Raw genomic sequence first — 21269 nt, forward strand, 5'->3', positions numbered from 1 at the left:
CGGACACGACAGAATTGAGCCATGTTACAGAGAGCTGTCAGAACCTGGGGAGGAGCTTAGCTTAGATTTGATACAGTAGAAAACTGCACCTTCGGAAGCGCTAGAAGGGAATGACATGATGCAGTCATTGTAATAAAGAGTTGGAATACTCAAAACGGAGTGACTGAGGCAGGAAGTAAGGGAAGCCAGGTTGGAAGGAAGGAGAGTAAATGCAGCAAAAGCCTGAGCTAGGTGGAAGCAGTTGGAAATGAACAGAGGTGACTGTTAGAAGAGATCTTTCTAAGGAAAAATTCGTAAGACTTGACAGACTGGGATTGCTTGGTTAAGTGTAATTCTTAGTTAAATAGCAGGAACTTTCATTTTAATTATACTCAGGAGGTGTGTGATATAATGACACCCATAATGACAAAATACTTCACTCATCTCCTCTACTAATACATAAAAATTATTTTAATAAAACTCTCTTGATTCCCTTCTTCAATATTCATTGATTCAACAGATATTTACTGTGCCTTTACTATGTACCACAGACTGTGTACTGATACAATGATGATTCCTACCTTCATAGAAATTGCATTCTAGTTAAGAAGACAGGAATAAGCAAGAAAACAAAAGAATAAATATTGCTAGATTGTGATATGTGATAAGAATATAAAATAATTAGTATTTTTGATGCATTCTCCAAGAAAAACAAATAAGCCCTCTGGCAAAAAGAAAATTATGGGGGCCGGGTATGGTGGCTCACGCATGTAATCCCAGCACTTTGGGAGGCCAAGGTAAGATCACTTGAGGCCAGGAGTTCAAAACCAGCCTAAGCAACATAGCAAGACCCCATTTCTTCAAACAGTTTTTTAAAAATAGTCGCGTATGGTGGCACATGCCTGTAGTCCCAGCTACTTGGGAGGCTAAGGCAGGAGGATTGCTTGAGCCCTGGAATTTGAGGCTGCAGTGAGCTGTGATTGCCTCTCCAGCCTGTGAAACAGAACAGGACCATGTCTCTTAAAAAAAAAAAAAAAAAAAAGGTAAGCAGTAGGGAAACCAACTTTAAAAGCTTATCAGGGGAAGCCCCTCTAACATAGTAGCATTTACGCTGAAACGAGAAACTGGAAAGCCAGAAGAGCTGGGGCATAGACTGAGGGGGAAGTGATGTGAGATGCCTGCAGGGGTGGGTAGGCAGGGTCCAAATCATCTAGAGCCTTGAGCACTGTGGGAGGGAGTTTTGATTTTATTCTAAATGCAATAAAGAAACACTGGAGGGTTTTGTGTAGGGGAGTGATATGGTCCTTTTATCATCAGACAGGCCCAGTGCCAGCACTGGTCATTCCAGCCTCAGTCCAGGGTAGCAATAGGAGTAGTTGATGAGAAGGACCCTTTCTTTTCTAGAAAACTACCGTTACTTTATTAGTTCTTATTTTATGAGCTCCTTACTCCTCTCACCCTACTGCCCTTTTGTATGTTAGCAAGTGCTTATATCAATTCATGTAAGTTTCTTTCCCCCAATGTAATCTAAAAATAATTATCGGCTAACTTGTCTAAGATATTCAGACCTTCATCCTACACATATTCCTCATTTCAGTGGCCTACATAAAATAAAGGCCTTAAATAAAATAAAGAGGATTTCTGCTACATTTTTATATTCTGTAGAATTCAAACTCAGAGTTTCAGGGCTTGTATGAATATAGAACTGTCACATAATCACAGAAGAATATTGGTGTGGTTCTTTGATTTTCTATAGAGATTAATTCAGTGAACAATTTTGTTTAATGCAGTTGAAATTTAAATTTGAGCATACTCTAATGTATCCAGAGTCTTTTTGTTTTGTTTTGTTTTTTGTGTTTTGTGTGTGTGGTTTTTGTGTGTGTGTGTGTGTGTGTGTGTTTTTTTTTTTTTTTTTTGAGACAGAGTCTCACTCTGTTGCCCAGGCTGGAGTGCAGTGGCGCAATCTCAACTCAGTGCCAGCTCTGCCTCCCGGGTTCATGCCATTCTCCTGCCTCAGCCTCCCAAGTAGCTGGGACTACAGGCACCCACCACCATGCCCAGCTAATTTTTTGTATTTTTAGTAGAGACAGGGTTTCACCATGTTAGCCAGGTTGGTGTCAATCTCCTGACCTCGTGATCCACCCACCTCGGCCTCCCAAAGTGCTGGGATTACAGGCATGAGCCTCCTTGCCCAGCCCGTATCCAGAGTTTTAATCCTTTCCTCCCAGATGTTGAGGAAATTACATCTCTAATTCATATTTAGTGGGGGAAGGCCTTTATATAACAGAAAGAAAGCAGGAAAGTTATTTCTATCCCATAGTAAATTTCTTCATATATTTTAATTTGGGTACTCTTCAGCTCCATAATCCCTCAGACTTGAAACTGTGGAAAAATCTTTGGCTTCTTCCCCTCCGTATCCCTCTACATCTAGTTTTTTGACAGGTCCTACATAATCACTCTTTCCAGTTTCATTGGTATCTCCCAGTTTCAGGCCTTCATCACATTTTCTGGGACTATTACAGTGAGTAGTCTTCACCAGTCTGTCTTCCCTCTCCAGTGAGTCTACCCTAGTATTAGGTCCACTTCAGTGGGTCATCACTGCCTATCACTCAAAGGAAGTATAAACCAAGTACTCAGCCTGACATTCAGACTGTCCTGGCAAAAATAGCTAATTTTATATATTTATATATTTTTTGATTTTTAAAATCATTCTATAGCTACAGTAGTTAAAATTTTTAACTACATATACTTTGTTTTCATTTTCTAAAAATGTATACACAATAAAAGTGGGAGAGAGATAGCCAGGATATATATGCTTGCTTGTCTCAATTGATGTAGTTTAATTAGTTGTTGGATTTGGCAGTAGTTATATTCACCCATGCATGAGAGAGTAATTTGCGATTGTCATAAAATATTTGCTTATTTTGTCTTTGGGTAAAATAACCAATTCATTTTGCAGCTTTTTAAAAATATAGCTAATATTCCTACTGAAAATTTTTTTAAATTATAATTAAAGGTACAACTAATCATATCATACCTTCACTATTTTTGTTTTGGAGTATTGTTACCTTCCATCTGTATATACTGTAAATTGTAATCATAATATATATTCTGTTTTTATTCTACTGTTTTAGTAAATTTTATTTCATAAATACTTCCACATTTCCATGATTCTGCAAAATATTGCTTTCTATTTTAATGTCTATGTAATTTTCGGTAGGTATACCATAGTTTACTAAATCACCTTTACTAACACCATACATGCTGCAAAAAACTGTGTGTGTGTGTGTGTGTGTGTCTGTGTGTTTGCACTTTTCTTATGAATCATTTCCTTAGAGTAAGTTCCCAGAACAGGATTTTAAGGTCAAATTGGCATTTACAAAATGTCAGTTCTCTAAAAGTTGGACACATTTACAGTGCTACCAGTAACTATAGAAATGAATATTTTTTCAAAAGATGGTTTTGAAATGATTGTATACCAAAAAACCCTATTTTTTTCTAATGGTATATATAGTTTGCTTTAATTGGTATTTACTTGGTTATCTCAAAGATAAACATTTTTAAATGTTTGCTTTCTAAATTGTGTGAATTATCTGGGTTTTTAAAATATGACATTAAAACTAAATCATTATTTTCAAATATGTAATGTATATCTGCTAAGATGAAATAATTATCTGTCTTTGGTTTAAGAAGATGTTTTATGGTTATTTCAAGAAATCTATTTCATGAAACTTAAATGGAGCATTTTCTGATTAACGGTCAGAACTGAGTGAATAAAATGGAAAATATTTCTTATGGTAAATTTCAAACTAATTCTGGAAATTATTTTTGAAACTATTTTTCAAAATCTATTGAAAAAAATAAGAATAATGATGGGAGACTCACAATTAACTAAACATAACAACAACTAAATCAGTGTGACACTTCTGCAAAAGTAGCAGGCTTACAGATAAGTGGAACAAACTAGATAACTTAAACCCAATATAAATAAGATCAAGTAGGCTTTACACATTGGTGATAATTTGAATTATCACTGATAAAATTTGTTAACCATTTGGGGAAAAAAAATAAAGTCAGATCTCTATACCAGACTCAAAAAAGCACTAGAAAAAAAAAATGTTAATTTTTTATACTCTTGGATTAAGAGGGAACTTTCAAAGAACAACACTAAAGGCAGAACCCATAAAGAAAAAGACTGACAAGTTTGATGACATAAACTTTTTCAACTTTTACAAATTAAAATAAAAGGCAGAGGCCAGGTTTGGTGGCTCACGCCTGTAATCCCAGCACTTTGGGAGGCCGAGGTGGGCGGATCACTTAAGGTCAGGAGTTCGAGACCAGCCTGGCCAACATGGTGAAACCCCATCTCTACTAAAAATACAAAAATTAGCCTGGTGTGGTTGCACGCGCCTGTAGTCCCAGCTACTCAGGAGGCTGAGGCAGGAGAATCGCTTGAACCTGGGAGGCAGAGGTTGCAGTGAGCCGAGATCGCGCCACTGCGCTCCAGCCAGGGCAACAAAGCAAGATTCCGTCTCTAAAAAAGAAAAAGATTATTTCTAAAATAAAAGGAAGAAAGAAAAATGTTAAAGGCAAAGAACTGAATAAATTATTTGCAAAAAATAAATATGAAAGGCAAAAGATTAATGTCTTCAGGGTTAAAAATGTTCTCACAAATTCAGTAAGGCAAACACAGGCATTCCAATAGAAATGTGAGTAAAAGCCATGAACAGGCAATTCACAAAAGAATGCAGATAGCCAGTACACATGTTTTTAAAAAAATCACCTTTCACACACACAAAAAAAATTACTTTTCATACTCAAAACATATATTAAACACAATGAGATGCCATTCTTAACTAGATTAACAGAGACTAAGAATAATAATACTACCCCATGATGATGAAACTGAGAGGGATGTGGTCATTTTCATGTAACCAGTATAATCTTTCTGGAGATCAATTTGGTAAGTTGTATCAAAAACAACCCATTGACCCAGAAATTTTCACTTCTAGCATTTTGTTTCAAGAAAAATAAGGCAGGTGTGCCAAGGTGAATATATAATGATATGTGTTGTACCACTGCTTGTAGTACTGCTTTTCGTGAAAGGAACTAGAGCATAGTAAATAAGATTCAGATTGATAAAAGACCTTAGGCAAATAACTTAATGTCTTTTTGCCTCTGTTTTGTCTATAAAATCAAAGTAGTAATAACACATCCAATGGTTGTGCAAGTTAGCATGCTTAGAAATAGTTTCTGGCATATAGTAAAGGCTATTTCATTGTTAGCTGTGATTGTAACAGTGGAAAACCAAAATAATCTAAACATACAACAGTAAGATATTGGTTAGATAATATATAACTTAGTGATACAATAGAAGAGCCTACACATATTAAAAATGATAATATAGATTTATGTGTTATGTAGAGAAATGTTCACACTATATTGCTAAGTGAAAAAAGTAAATGATGAAACAGTATATATAGTATAATCCCATTTTTGTTTTTAAAATAAATATATATGGTACAGGCAAAACTCAGAATACACACTAATAGCATTTCTCTCTAGCTAATGGAAACACAGTTGTTATTTTATCTACTATTCCTAAGTTTTCTATAGTGAAAATATATTGAATAAGAATATGGTAAAAACCAAATAGAGAAAACAGTTGGGCAGTTTCTCAAAAAGGTGAACCTGAGAGTTTCCATATGAACCAGACATTTCACTCCTAGATATATAGCCAAGAGGATTGAAAACATATGTTCACATAAAAGTTGTACATGAATGTTCATAGCAGCATTAATCAGCCAAAAAGTGGAAGCAGCCCAAATGTTTATTAACTGATAAACAAAATATGGTATATCCTTACAATGGAATATTATTCAGCAATAAAGTAATGAATAATATTAAGCCAAGTAAAGGAAGTCAGAAGTAAAAGACCACATACTCTATGATTCTATTTATATGAAATGTCCAAAATAGGCAAACCTTTACAGGCAAAGTAGATTACTGGTTGCCAGGGACTGGGAGGAATGAGGATTGGGAGTGACAGCTAATGGACATAGGATTTCTTTGGGGGTGATGAAAGTGTTTGGGGATAGATAGTAGTGATGGTTGCAGAACTTAGTGAATATACTAAAAACCACTGAATTGTATATTTTAAAAAAGTGAATTTTATGGTTTGTGAATTTTATCTCAGTAAGATAATGTTTAAGAAAAGTAAAATAGAATCTATTAGCTATAAGACACTGATTTTAAAAGGATTTTTGGCAAACTAAAGTTAATTTTTCATCAAATTCTATAATTATAGGTATGGATTTTGAAAGAGGAGTTTTTTCATTCTACCAAAAAGACATATGCATGCATATGTTCATCAAAGCACTAGTCACAGTAACAAAGACATGGAGTCTCCCTTGGTGCCCATCAGTGGTGGATAGGATAAAGAAAATGTGGTGCATATACACCGTGGAATACTATGCAGCCATAAAAAAGAATGGAGTCATGTCCTTTGCAGCATCATGGATGCAGCTAAAGACCATTATCCGAAGTGAATTAACACAGGAACAAAAAAAAAAAATTATACATGTTCTCACTTGTAAGTGGGAGCTATACAATGAGTACCCATGGCTCATTGACGTAAAGATGGTAACAATAGACGCTGGGGACTGCTAGACGGGGGAAGAAGTGGAGGGGGCAAGGGTCAAAAAACTGTTAGGTACTATGCTTAGTACCTGAGGGACAGAATAATTCATACCCCAGACCTCAGCATCACACACTATACCCAGATAACAAATCTGTACGTGTGCCCCCTTGAATCTAAAATAAAAGTTGAAATTATTAATAAATACAAGAGTAAATTGTGTTGCAGAAATGTGAATCAGAGAATTATAACTGACCCTGTAGCTTTATCTCCACAGCTTCCCCTAACCCCCCAACAACCCCACTTTAGTTAATGAAAACTTTGGGCATTTTGTTTCTGTTGTCAGAATTTGGCTTTATATTTTAAATTATTTGCACTACTTTTGGAATGTTTATCCTTTTTAAAATGCTCGGTTGTTCTAGTGGCTTTCAGGTAGTTTTAAATGTGAGTGCACACATGTATGTGTGTGTGTCTCTGTGTTTTCTCAAGTAAGCCACCATCTCTATATCCCACCTTGTGGTGTGTAAGTGGTTCAAGTATGTTCTAGAGTAACGTACGAAGTATAAATTATCTCATTTTCCCCTTTGTAATTTCTCTTTCTCTTTCCATCCCTTTCCCACTCCTGGCCTTTCTTGTGCTCCAAAATATTTGAAAAATGGAGTTAGAGTGTAATACCTTATTTTTAATTAATTCTTTCCTTAAATATTTTTTGAGCACCTAGTATATATCAAGGCACTGTGCTAAGGTTAAAGAAACAAAAATGAAGTACTTGGTTTCAGACAGATAAAGTGATACATCTTAGAGCTGCTCTGGGAACAGTTTAGGAGGCCATTTAACCCAGATATGGACCATCAGACATGACTTCCTTTTACCATCAATATAATTAATAGATCTTCTTTTAAAGCATGTCACATCAATTTTGCATTTTTAGAAAACTGTTGACAGTGTAGCTTATTCTTGGCCCTTAGCACACCCCATAAATATATAAGCGCAGAAAAAAATCTTGAGAAAAACAGTGTGGATCTATCTCCAAGATATATGTGTAAGCCAAAAATTATTTTTTAATTGGCATCAATATTAAGCAGTACAGGCGCAGAGACACTGAGTGAAGGCCTGCTTTCTGCTCGACTGCTTAGAATGTTTAAGATCTTTTAAACCATCAGAGCTTTTAGTGGCTTTGCTTCCCCTAGTATTAATACCTACTAGATTTTAAAACATACCATCATGAACTTATAGGAGTTACTATTCTCATTGGTGTTTTTAAAGAAACAAACCTCTCTGTACTGCTTTCTTCAGGACTGATTTTCAGCTGATATGTACTGGTACAGCCATATTGGTGTGAAATAATGAAATACGTTCTTACTGGTTAGTAAAGAGCTGCTGTGGTAAGCTGTCTAGATGCCCCGCCACAGCCTGGCCTTTCCAACAGGAACTTCACTCCTGCACCTCTCCACAATCCGACAGTTAAAAGGTTATCCCGTGGCATAGGAGGCCTTTGGGACCCTTCTTCACTAGGCTCACATCCATACTGATTGCTGGTGCTTGGACCATCCCTTCCCTGTAATAATTTTGAATATCATCCCGACTTTCTGACTGATCAAATAAATCATTACTGTTTTATCAATGTTTGTGTTCTGCAATCTAGAGTATCAATTAGCTCTAGCTCACCTGTGTTGCTTATCTGTAGAGAATCAACATTCACAGTTGTATTATTTCTGAATAAGCCTAGGATGCCATCATGTGATAACTCAAGTCTTCTAAACCACACTGCATTTTTTCTCTGTTTCTCTCAGTGTTGACAGTTTGACCTAAGTTTTGTTTTCTCTTGTTCCTTTCAGTTCGCTTTGCACCTTATAGGCCTCCAGATATCTCCTTGAAGCCTCTGCTCTTTGAAGTGCCCAGCATCACTACAGAGTCAGTGTTTGTTGGCCGAGATTGGGTTTTCCACGAAATAGATGCTCAACTTCAAAGTTCAAATGCCAGCGTAAACCAGGGAGTGGTGATTGTGGGAAACATTGGATTTGGCAAAACTGCCATCATCTCCAGACTGGTGGCTCTCAGCTGCCATGGTACAAGGATGAGACAGATCGCCTCAGACAGCCCACATGCCTCCCCCAAACGTACGTATTCCTTTTTAAAGAACTCCCTGCTTCATTGGCGCTGAAGTTTTTCTGACATATTTATATTAGGTCGTATTAGGTCGTATATCCTTTTATTTTCTCATCTGCAAAACCTGACTTCCACATGAGGACTGTTCATTCAGAGTTGAGAGAAAGATTGTAATACTCTATTTACATCTAACCCACATACCCAATAGACACCTAAGCGTGACTGAAGAAAAACCTTTCTCGTAGAATAAATTGATGACTCTTCCATGCCAGCTGTATGGTTGGGCTCCCCTTTAGATAACGACTGCAGCAATTGCCCGTAGAGTGATTTGCATTCATCCTGACGGATTTTGCTCAGTCTGTGCCCAGTTCTTCTTGTTATTTGCCATCACAGTCTGTTTGCATCCTTCATTTCTTTGCTGTTGGCGTCAGTGTTGCACTGCTTGGACTTGAGCTTCATTGTGTCCTTGAAGGGGTTCTCCCGCTTCCTTGTGAAAAGGTACTGAGCTCTCATATGTATTCAGGCTTCTTTCATCACAAGCAGGGGTCAGCCCAGTAATCACCACTAGGAGCTTACTGATTTATTTTTAAAACATTCATATGGTACTTACTATGTGCCAAACACTCTAAGTTTTTTACAAATATTAGTTTCATCGAATCCTGTTACCAGCTCAGTGAGGTTGTCTTCATTTCACAGGTAAGTAATCTGAGGCCTAGAGAGGTTAAATAAGTTCTTCTAGGTTTTACAGCCAATAAATGGTAGAACTAAGCAGTCTGGTTTCAGAGGCCATTCTCCTATCCATTTTGCTATGCTGCCTCTCCTTATTGGTGAAACTCACTTGAGTAAAGAAAATAAATAGAAATGTATCAGTGTTCTTCTTATACATACTACATGTATAGAACCAGTTTACCTGGATTCTGTTAGTTAGAAGAGAACAAAAAAAGAAACTATTGCTCTGCTAGTCCAAATCAATAATCTAGCCCACCACAGACTTTCAGACAGCAACCACTAGAAATGGTTTGTGTGAGACGATAGTATTTACAGGGTCTAGCACAGTGCTAGAAACTTAACAGGAACTCACTGAAGACCCTCCAAACTTATTGACTTCCTATTGAAGCTAGTTAGCAGCCTTGTATCATTAAGGAGGCAGATGGCCTCTGGTAAACTTATAGATGTTTAACATGTGGAAGAACTGGTGTCTTGGAAGAAAACTGAATCAAAATACCTCGTTATCAGGGTATGGTAAGAATCGATACGGAAGAATTCTTTTCTTCAGAGGAATATAATGCTTAGTTTCTAAATGCAGCTCTTCTGAGACAGATTGCCGTAGTGCTGTGGGAGTCAGGAGCCCAGGGTTTGTGCCCCAACAGTCAAATTGACTAGACTTTGTGAACTTGAGAATTTTACTTGAATTCTTTAGAGCTCAGTTTTCTTATTTGTAAAATGAAGAAGTGTGACTAATTGATCTGTCAGAATTGTCTCTGCTAAAATTTTGATTCTGAGAACACATCTGCATGGTTAAAAGTAACTTTCCACACTATTCCAGCGTTTTCCTTTGAGTGCTTAAGTATTTATCACTCCAAACTGCTGTTTATCTGAGTAGTCCAAGCAGCTTGCTATTTGAGTGTGTCAGAAAGGAAACCAGAAAGCTCAAAGTCTCTGTGACTCCTCTGTATATCAGAGTTGCAGATAACAGAGTGGTAGAATCATGCATGACAGAAAATAAATCCCAAGGACAAGAAGAGTTACTTTCACAGAACGCAGAGGTACCTGGGGATCTCTCTATGAGCCTGGGGGAGCAAGAGTTTATAGAAAACAGCCCATGAGTTCCCCAAAGCAGAGATTCTGTAAAGGCAGTTCACTAAGTTATTCTCTAACATCCATTGTCTTCAGGAGAATCTCCAGAAACACCAAGATACTCCCCATTCATGAGATAAATATCCATTGTTGAGACTGTAGATTTGGCCTGTAGATTTCAGAATTTGAAAGGAGTTAAGAGAGCTAAATATGCGGTTGTATATATCAGAAATACTCAGAACCAGTGTTACCTTATACAAAATATTTTTTGTTACAATTTATTGATGGCCAAACTATATTCTGCCAATGCCATCTTAACCAATAGAAGGGTCAAGAATAAGTGACTGATATAATGCAAGCTATTTTTTGGCACAAATCTGTTACCCATATGAACTGGTGTTGAATATGTTGCTGGCAGCAGCAGAAGTTTTTTCTCTAATAAGAATAAGAATGATGTCTGCATATGGAGGGTTGGCTTAATTTTTACAGAATTTAACTTCTATTAAGCTTGGATGGGTCATTTGGAACCTCACTGGCTTTCTTAATCCTTGAGTGATTATACCAATTAATAGTTGTAGTGATTTAAAAAAAAAAAAAACCATGGGAAATAATTGGAGTTCACAACTTCTTTCTCTGCATCATCTGTCACTCTTTCTTCTGCCCCTGACTTCTTTCTGTTTGATGTTCAAAGAATAGTAGAAATAAAAGCTGAGCACTACTGCTGTGGAAGATAGGAGCAGTTTAGCCTGCAGTATTGCCTTGTTTGGCTGTCCTTCCCCCACAGAAACTCAGCCCCCCAGCCCGCCCCCTTCCTTGTCATTTCCCTGGAAAGGTATAGAAAAGCTGTCAAGGTAGGCACTAGCCTGTCATCCTGCTTTCCACCTACTCTCCCAAACCTGGCACCCCCATCAGTCTCCACCACCACCACCACCATTGTCCATACCCCCAATACACACACACACAAAGAACAAAAATATTTTGTGGAAACAGACCTGTTGTATAATTCAAGATTATTACGTTAACTACAGGGATTCTCAGCATAGTAGTTGGGGAAGCTCTAATACAAGACTGTATGTTTCTATCACTAAAAGTCTCAATGTAGTTATTATTTGGATTTGACATTTGCCAACAGCTGCCAAGCCCCCAAACAGCTGTTAAGTAAATAAATCCTACCGTTCCTACTCTGCTCATTTCAGAAGTCTCTTTTGCCATTGTGCTATGCACATTGACTACTGCCTACCTATTAACTTTTATTTCTCCTACTGTCTGAATACCAAACAGAAAGTAAGGCATTTAGACAAAAAGAAGGGCATTTTGCAAAAGGAGATAGCTAGAAAGACAGAGAGCATTTGGACAGTAATTACCCACAGAATCAAATACCAAATAAAGGGGAATAGAGTAGGGGGAGGAAGTGAACAGCAGAAATAATACAGTGACATACAATCACTGAACTTCACCTCAATCCAAAATGTTACACATTTCCTGAGGCTTTTTTCACTGCCATCCTCCATGCCTATCCCCCTGCAGTTATCCAGAACTGTATCCAGTGACCAAGAAATTTACTGCACCAGTTAAATGAAAGAAGTCTAAATTCACTCCTACTGGTAGGGAGTTAAATGAGGACTACTTTTTCCTATTCTTCCTTCTTTTCAATCACTATTGGCCATCAGATAACAACTTCTAGTATTTACTTTGGTATCCATTTTTAAAGTATGATCTTGTTCATAAATATAGTCTAATTTCTACTAGTAATAAATTTTCTAAATAACAAGAACAAATTGAATTTTTTAAAAAATCTTGAAACAGTTTTATTGAGCTGTAACTCACATATCATGTAATTCACCATTTAAAGCATTCAATTCAGTATTGTTAGTATAATTCACAGGGTTGTAGAGCAATCACCATAATCTAACTTTAGGCCATTTTCATCCCCTTAAAAGAAACTCATGCCTGTTAGCAGTCAATCCCCATTCTCCTCTTAACCCTCTATTTCCAGCGCTAGGTAACCACTAATTTACTTTCTGTCTCGACAGATTTTTCTATTCTGGGCATTTCATATAAATAGAATCATACAATATATGGTCCTTTTTTTTTTACTGACCTCTTTGATTTAGCATAACATTTTCAAGGGTTATCCCCGTTCTAGCATGTGTTGGTATCTCATTTCTTTTTATTGTTGAGTAATAGTCTATTGAATGGATATTTTGTGTTTCATCTATTCATCAGTTGGTGGGCATTTAGGTTGTTTCCACTTTTAGCTATTATGAATCATTCTTCTGTGAACATTTGTGTACAAGTTTTTGGGTGGACATGTGTTGTTATTTCTCTTAGGTAATATACTTAGGAGCGAAATTGTTGGATCATAGAGCAAATAGAATTTAGCCATTTTTCTTTAAAGTTTTTATGATTATCTGATGCAAACATTAAATCTTTTTAATCCAGATGTGGATGCCAACAGAGAGCTGCCACTCACACAGCCACCTTCAGCCCACTCATCTATCACCAGTGGAAGCTGCCCAGGAACTCCAGAAATGCGCAGGCGGCAGGAGGAGGCTATGCGAAGACTAGCCTCACAGGTACAATATGATTCCCATGTTGGAGATACGGTAGTTCAATTTTAATATCAAGGAAGCAAAGATAGGGAGACCTTTGGCAAAATGAACAGAAATACATAAAGCTATACCATGAGAACGTGGAGGAAAGTTTCTCTTTCTTTGCTATTCCTAGAAAAATACTTTATTATGATGGGATCGGAACCTTAGAGTTGGAAAGACCCTTAGAAAGAAAGTCTTCTAGTGAATAAATAAAGAAGTTGAGACCCAAAGAAGTGGGTTAGTTGGTTTGTTTGTTTTGAGATGGAGTTTCGCTCAGTTTCCCAGGCTAGAGTGCAGTGGTGCAATCTCAGCTCACTGCAGCCTCCACTTCCCAAGTTCCAAGTAATTCTCGTTCCTCAGCTTCCTGAGTAGCTATAGCTGGGACTACAGGTGCACGCCACCACACCAGACTAATTTTTGTATTTTTAGTAGAGACGGGGTTTTGCCATGTTGGCCAGTCGTCTCTCAAACCCCTTATCTCAGGTGATCCACCCACCTCAGCCTCTAGAGTGTTGGGGTTACAGGCGTGAGCCACTGCACCCAACCAGAGTGGTATGTTTTACCCAACATCAGGGTATAGGTAATCAACAGTTTTAAATTTTTATTCCTAGCTTAAAACTCTTCTTGCTGTACTACACTGTCCATAGTATTTTTTATACATTTGGGATTGAAATTTCTATTTTTTTCAAAATAACATAAGCACATAGAAAATCAAATAATGCTCAAAACTAGCAGTTCTCTTCCTCTACTCCACCCATCTTCTCCCCACAGGCAGTCACTTTTACCTCTTAAGGAAGTTTCTCTGATTTTCCCCTCCATATTTCTAAATACTATTCATATACTGCAAACATTGTTATTAGTTTACAAATTATCTATTGCTTCTTATTATGGATGATGGGAATTATAGCTCTTTCACCTTCCTTCTTCCTACCACCATCCCAATACAATTATTGCATGATTTTTGGCTGAATCCATGTTATATATAGTATTTTCAGTATTAGTACTATGCAAATATGTCACTCCGGAGCCAAGGATAACATTTCCTTCTTGAACGATTTTGTTTTTCCTAGGGGTTTATGAAATGCCTCATTTTAAAATTTGCTTATTTTTCTTCAAACCTTTGGCTAAGTCATGTCATAACCCTTAATGTAGTTTTGTAAAATGTCTGTCAGTACAGTTTTCCACACTTACAAGTTACATGTTTTACCCTGGAGGCCTCCGACCTAGAGCCCTCCATTAAGCTCAGTCTGGACCTAGGATGCTCTGAAGGCTTACCACCTTGTTCTCCTGGGAGTTCCTATCTCTTCTCTTTTGTGTTTCATCTCATGTCATATTCTTTCTCGATTTTATTCTTCATTTTGGTAGAGCATATCCTCCAGTAGCTTCCTAACAAAACATGCATAGGACATAAATTTTTTGAGACTTACTGTTTCTAAAAGTATCATTATTCTATGCTTATACTTGCTTATTTGTTTGACACAGTGTATCATTCTAGGGTAAAAATTATTTTTTCTCAATTTTGAAGGTATTGCTCCATTGTCTTGAGCTTCCAATATTACTATTAAATACTCTGATACTATACTTATTCCTAATCCTTTATTTTTAGAACCTCCTTTTTATCACCATTGTTCTTGAGTCTTTTTCATTTATTCTGTTGGTACCTAGCAAGCCCTAGAGATATTCTTTAATTCTGAGTAATGCTTTTGTATTATTTATGATAATCTCTTCACCACCATTTCCTCTATTTTCTCCTTCTACAACTCGTGTTAATAAAAAATTAGATTTCTGGCTGAGCGCAGTGGCTCATCCCTATAATCCCAGCACTTTGGGAAGCCACGGTGGGTGGATCATCTGAGGTCGGGAGTTTGAGACCAGCCTGACCAACATGGCAAAGCTCCATCTCCAAAAAAAATACAAAAATTAGCCAGGCATGGTAGCACATGCCTGTAGTCCTGGCTATTCAGGAAGCTGAGGCAGGAGAATTGCTTGAATCCAGGGGGCAGAGGTTGCAGCTAGCCGAGATTGTGCTGCTGCACTTCAGCCTGGGCAACAGAGTGAGACTCTGTCTCAAAAAAATAAATAAATAAAGTAATTAGATTTCCTATACTGATATAATACTCTTGTTTAATTAACTTTTCTGTTTTCTATACTTTTGTTTGTTGGTTTTTTAATCCACCTTTGAGAGATTTCTTCAACATTACTTTCCAATCCTTTTAAAAATTTTTTATTTTTGCTCTCATAGTTTTAATTTGTAATAGTTCTTTCTTTTTCTCCAGCTGTCTCCTTTTTATAGCATCCTGTTCTTGTTTTATGGTTGCAATGTGTTTTTCACTTAGGCACTGAAAAACTGATTAGAAGCTTGTGTGTGGAGAGAGCTTGACCATAGAACATTAAGATAATCCATGCTTTTTTTTGAAATGCCCAAAAGTCAGTATTTCTAAGTTTTTTTCCTGGGCTATTCAGATTCTCTAGCAAAGAATCCTCCAGTCTTCTGAATGGAGAGTATATGTCTTGGGTGCCAGCATTTTGGAGCTGGGCAGGAAAAGAGGGCTGGGCTGGGGTTTCACTGTTCAATATCAGACATTTACTTAAGCCCCTTGTTTTCAGTCCTGCACCTGATCTCTACCTTGCTCAATGTGTGGTGTCACTAAGTCTAGATTCTCTCTTCTTTAATTTTTCTAGTTCTCTTTCCTGTGGGTGTTGGGGTAGGTAGTCACCTGGCTAGGCAGGGCAGGGATGGGAATCTAACAACTTCTTATATAAACTTCAAATAAACTGTGCTTTCAGGTCCCTTCTTCACCTTCCTCTTCCACAATACCTGGTGTTTCTAATTCCTGTGCTTTGCTGAAGTTTTACAGATGGTCTATAATATTGTAAGGTTCAAATTTCTTCATAGAAATACACTCCAGCTCCAAGCCAGAAACAGCATGTTTTCCCAGATACATTATTTATTATCCCCACTCGGTAGTACACTCTCATCTATAAATGGGCTTCTGCAAAGTCTGAGGTTTCCCTCAATTCATTGCTAAGTCATTGTAGCTTTAAAAGACATCTTTTTTTTTTTCTAAATATCCGCTATGTAAACAGTCTCTAGAACAGTTAGACTAAATATCTATCTTAGAAATACACAGATGTTAAAGTGCTTCCAGCACTTCAGTTATTCAGTCATTCAGTTATTCACTTTAGATATACATTTGGAGGACCTGTAATCCAGGACTGAAGATAAATCAGTGAACAAAACAGACACAATTGCTGCTGTTATGTAGTCCACGTTCTCATGAGAGAAAGACAATAAACAAATACATATATAATATGTCAGAAGATAAGTGCTAAGATCACAGAGAATTAATTCTCCTTTGTTCATCTTATTCTTTCTCTCATCAAGAGAAGTCCAAGATGTTCATGTTCAATATTTGGAAAACGTTACATGTCGTAAGTAGGAAATTAGTGACTGTTTATACTTATTTGAGGAGTGATTACATGTTAAATTTCATGATTGTGTCTTCCTTAAGCAAAATATAAATTAATCTAGTTGCACCTAGATATGGAATACTGTTCAGCTTATAACATTGTATCAGAAGTAGCCACTTAGCTTAAAACTGAATGTTAGGCCGGGCGCGGTGGCTCACGCCTGTAACCCCAGCACTTTGGGAGGCCGAGGCGGGCGGATCACAAGGTCAGGAGATCGAGACCACGGTGAAACCCCGTCTCTACTAAAAATACAAAAAATTAGCTGGGTGCGGTGGCGGGCGCCTGTAGTCCCAGCTACTCAGGAGGCTGAGGCAGGAGAATGGCGTGAACCCGGGAGGCGGAGCTTACAGTGAGCCGAGATCGCGCCACTGCACTCCAGCCTGGGCGACAGAGCAAGACTCCGTATCAAAAAAAAAAAAAAATGAATGTTATCCCAGTTATTGTGCTATTTGTTATAGTTCAGCTACACAAAAGTGTTCTGTAGATGCATAGAGCAGAAGCCCACAAACCTTGCTTCTCACCTATAACAAACCAGTAAGCAGAAATTATCTTTTAAATAGGATTTTCAAATTAGTTAATGTTTTGATGAGGTAGACTAACATGAAAATTTAAAGCGTTCTTGAAAAATCTCTTGATTTGACATATTCTTGGTGTCAATTCTTTGTATGTCAGTAATTATCATTGGTATTTCATAACATTCTTGCGCTTTCTTGGGCATCTAGTTAACTGAGAACACTGGAGAGTTTTTGTCACAACTTTAGAACTATTTCATTTATTGAAGAAATACTTTCCATTTGAAGCAAAGATTTTGATAGGTTGGCATCTCTGGAGCATGTCTCCACTTAACATTGCATATTTCTTCTAAAGCGTAATCACAGTAGGGGGCAGGGAGATCTCATTCAGGACCTTTCCTGGATATGTGAGTTTAACTCCAGCAGTGGTTTCTCTAGGTTTTGAATCTTGCACCCTTCTGGTAATACACACAAAATTCACAAGACAAGGAGAAGTTGGCGTCCCTTTATGGAAGGCTTAATGTGTATTGTGGCTTAGTGCTATTTACATTGTATTTGCTATATCCTTTCTTCATTTTTACCTTAACCCTATGAAGTACATCATTATCTCATTTTACAGATGAAGAAACAGTGACTTCAGTGATTAATTTTTTCAAAGTCATGCTGTTAATAAATGGCAAAGTGAGGATTCAGAGTCAGTATCCTCCCCTATAATGTGAACACTGTGGTTATCCCCATTTTACAAATGAGGAAACAGAGGCTCTGAGGTTAAATAACTTGCTTGAGACCATAAGCGAGTACATGACTGAGTCAAGATTTAAACTGAGGCCGGGCGCGGTGGCTCAAGCCTGTAATCCCAGCACTTTGGGAGGCCGAGACGGGCGGATCACGAGGTCAGGAGATCGAGACCATCCTGGCTGACACGGTGAAACCCCGTCTCTACTAAAAAATACGAAAACTTAGCCAGGCGAGGTGGCAGGCGCCTGTAGTCCCAGCTACTCGGGAGGCTGAGGCAGGAGAATGGCGTAAACCCGGGAGGTGGAGCTTGCAGTGAGCTGAGATCCGGCCACTGCACTCCAGCCTGGGTGACAGAGCGAGACTCCGTCTCAAAAAAAAAAAAAAAAAAAAAAAAAGATTTAAACTGAGGCAGGCAAAGTCTATACTCTTAACCACTGCACGATGCTGCCTCTCTATTGTGGCAGGAAGGGTTTTAGTTTAGTGCTATTTTGGAAAATCCATCCATCATTTAATGTGGCTTCTCAGCAAGAAAATTATAGTGAAGATGTACTTTCAGTCATTTTGCTGACCTAAAATTCTTCAAAAAAGGTTTTTATGCAACTAGAATCTCCCAACACATTAAGCAAGTTGTCACTGACTTAGTCCTTAGATTAAAAAGCTAATACATCTGAAATGAGTTCATTAGAGAAAACAGCTAATTTTAAGAAGTGTCACAGAGATACAAAAAGCAAAGGTTTTTTTCCTAAGGAAATCTATGTAAGAAAAAAATTAAATGTCATCCTTGCCAAGAGACAAGTTCTGTACTATACCAGGGGGTGTCAGATGATCATGGTTCCTGAAATTGTTGCAGTCACTATTAAAACTGTCAGCCAAAGAAGTAATCGTTTCAGTAATCCTTTAATACTGAGCATTTTGAACGTAATATGGAAATGTAAGCCAGATACACGTGCGCGCGCGCACACACATACATACACAGAAAATGAAAAACAATAATGAAGAATAAGATTTTATTTGTGTTGTAGTGGTTATTTTTTAAAATATTTTCATTTAGTAGAAATGAGATCCAAACTAAACAACAAATAGCCCATAGATAATGTTTTATAAAATTTGTCTAGGGCTTTTCTCCTCTAAAAATTAACACTGAAGTTTTACTGTCAGTCCCAAATTTCATCTACATTTGGAATACTGAATATGGGAAAACAGCCTTGTTGTTTATTGTTAATTTCCATGTTGTTTTTATTTTCTACCTCTTCCACTAGAATGGGTCAGTGTTTAAATGTTTACCACTGTGTCCCCAGCTCCTACACAATGCATGGCACATAAATGTTTGAATGAAGAAATTCTAGTCAATTCTCTGTACTGAATAATCTTTCTAAAACATTTGTTTTTTGCTACTTAAAGCTATCAAATAGCTCCTCCTTGCCCTTGAATGAAATCCAAACTCCCTTCTTAAAATATGATAAGAATTGTAATGAAAGGACTTCTGCTTTTCCCAGGACCAGTTATTTTAGACTACATAATTCTTTGTGTGGGGTTGGGGGTGGAGGACAGGCAGGGGCAAGGCAGATGTTATCCTGTCTACTGTACGATATTTAGAAGAAGTGTCCTTGACCTCTGTCTGCTACCAGTAGCACTCCCTCAACCTCTAATTAAGACAACCAGAAATGTCCCCAGAAATTGCCAAATGTTTTCTGGGGAGCAAAACCACTGCCAGTGGAAAACCCTTGCCATGCCCTATCTTCCACTATTCCCCACTCACTTATAGGCTAGCCACATTAAAATTGATTTCAGTTCCTTGAAAGTAAAAAGCTATTCTTGCCTTAGGGCCTTTGCACACCTTTTTCCCCTGCCTGGAAAACTGCCACACCTTGGTTCACACCTTGCCCTTCTTCATATCTCAGCTTAAATATTGCCTCTTCTAAAAAACCTTTCTTTGGCTCTCCTAAATTACCTTAAGGTGCCCCAGCTGTGTGTTGCCCTAGCACCCTATATTTCCTCTCTGCTAGTACTTATCACACTATTATTACTTGTTTAATTGCCTCTGTTTCCTGCTAAACTGTGGAGAGCAGACAGGGTTCATAGCTATATAACTCATTATAATAGCTTCAAAACCTAGCACAGTGCATGACATACAATGGAAGTTCAATTAATATTTGTGAATGAATGAAAATGTTAATATTTTCCATTAGGAAATCTTGGAATATTCAGCTGGGTACTTATACATAATAGTAGTTCCCAACCAATTTATAAGGTCAAATCAGAATCAGATTCATGTGTCCCAGGAATGAATCTTGTTTGAGGATCTGGAATTCCACCAATCCTCTGAGACAGAATTTCATAAACTGTGGATTGAATGTACTTAGACTGTTTATGTTATGCCAGATCAGGATCTCTAGGAATTCCGGATGAACTAAATAAATTAGCGCTTTTCTTTAAAATTTGTATTTGGTATTGGCCCTAACCTCCTTTGTCTCAAGTAAACAGTAATGTATAATTGAATAGTAGCAATCTACAGGATACAGCTATTTAGATCTAGAATTATAACAAAGATAAATATTACCCTGAACTCAGCTACAGCTAATTAAACAACAGGGTTCTGACTACCAGCCATTGAGGCATACTATAAAGCCGAAATCGGAACAGTGTGTTTCTAGTACATGAATAGACAATAGACAAGTGGAATAGAATAAAAAGTTCAGAATTAGACCCAAGGACTTGCAGACACTTAGTGTATGATGAAGGCGGTATTTCAGATCATTGGGATAAAGGTCGACTTCTTAATTAAATGGGCTGAGACAACTAAACAACCAGATAGATAACTCATATCTCACACCGTGCACAAGAATAAACAAATGGATTAAGGATCTAAATATTTGAAAACGAAACCATGCAACTAACGGAAGAAAACTTAGTAACTTTCTCGTTAACCTTGGTGAAGAGAAAGGCTTTCTAAGATCTAAAGCTAGAGGAGTAGAAGAAAAGATTGACAAATATGGCCACGTGAAAAAATTTTACCAGCCTGGGCAACATAGTGAGACCCTGTTTCTATGAAAAAAAAAACAAAAATTAGCTGAGCGTAATGGCACATGCCTATAGTCCCAGCTACTCGGGATGCTGAGGTGGAAGGATTGCTTGAGCCCAAGAGGTTTGGGCTGCAGTGAGCCACAATCATGCCACTGCACTTCAGCCTGGGTGATAGAGTGAGACTCTCATTAAAAAAAATAAAATATAAAATAAAAACTTTTAATGTTGCATGACCAAAAATTACCAGAAACAGTCAAAAGACAACTGCTGAGAGAAAATATTGACAAAATAGCTCAAAAGTACAGGCAACAAAAGGAAAGACAGACAAATGGAATGACATCTAAACTAAAAAACCTTTTGCACAGCAAAGGAAACGATTAACAAAGTGAGGAGACAATTCACATAAGG

The 21269-nt window shown here is 37.5% G+C and overlaps 1 protein-coding gene across 1 annotated transcript in view; it reads left to right on the forward strand.

Moving 5' to 3' along the window:
• The window catches only part of TANC2 (tetratricopeptide repeat, ankyrin repeat and coiled-coil containing 2), a 481882-nt gene that overhangs the window by 349963 nt on the left and 110650 nt on the right, over window positions 1–21269 (forward strand). The window contains exons 9-10 of the mRNA XM_025361091.1: window positions 8455–8736; window positions 12965–13098. Of these exons, the coding sequence (XP_025216876.1) occupies window positions 8455–8736; window positions 12965–13098 (416 nt within the window). The remainder of the gene's footprint in view (window positions 1–8454; window positions 8737–12964; window positions 13099–21269) is intronic.

The sequence above is a fragment of the Theropithecus gelada genome, chromosome 16 (assembly GCF_003255815.1).
Source record: "Theropithecus gelada isolate Dixy chromosome 16, Tgel_1.0, whole genome shotgun sequence".
Taxonomy (NCBI): Eukaryota; Metazoa; Chordata; class Mammalia; order Primates; family Cercopithecidae; genus Theropithecus; species Theropithecus gelada.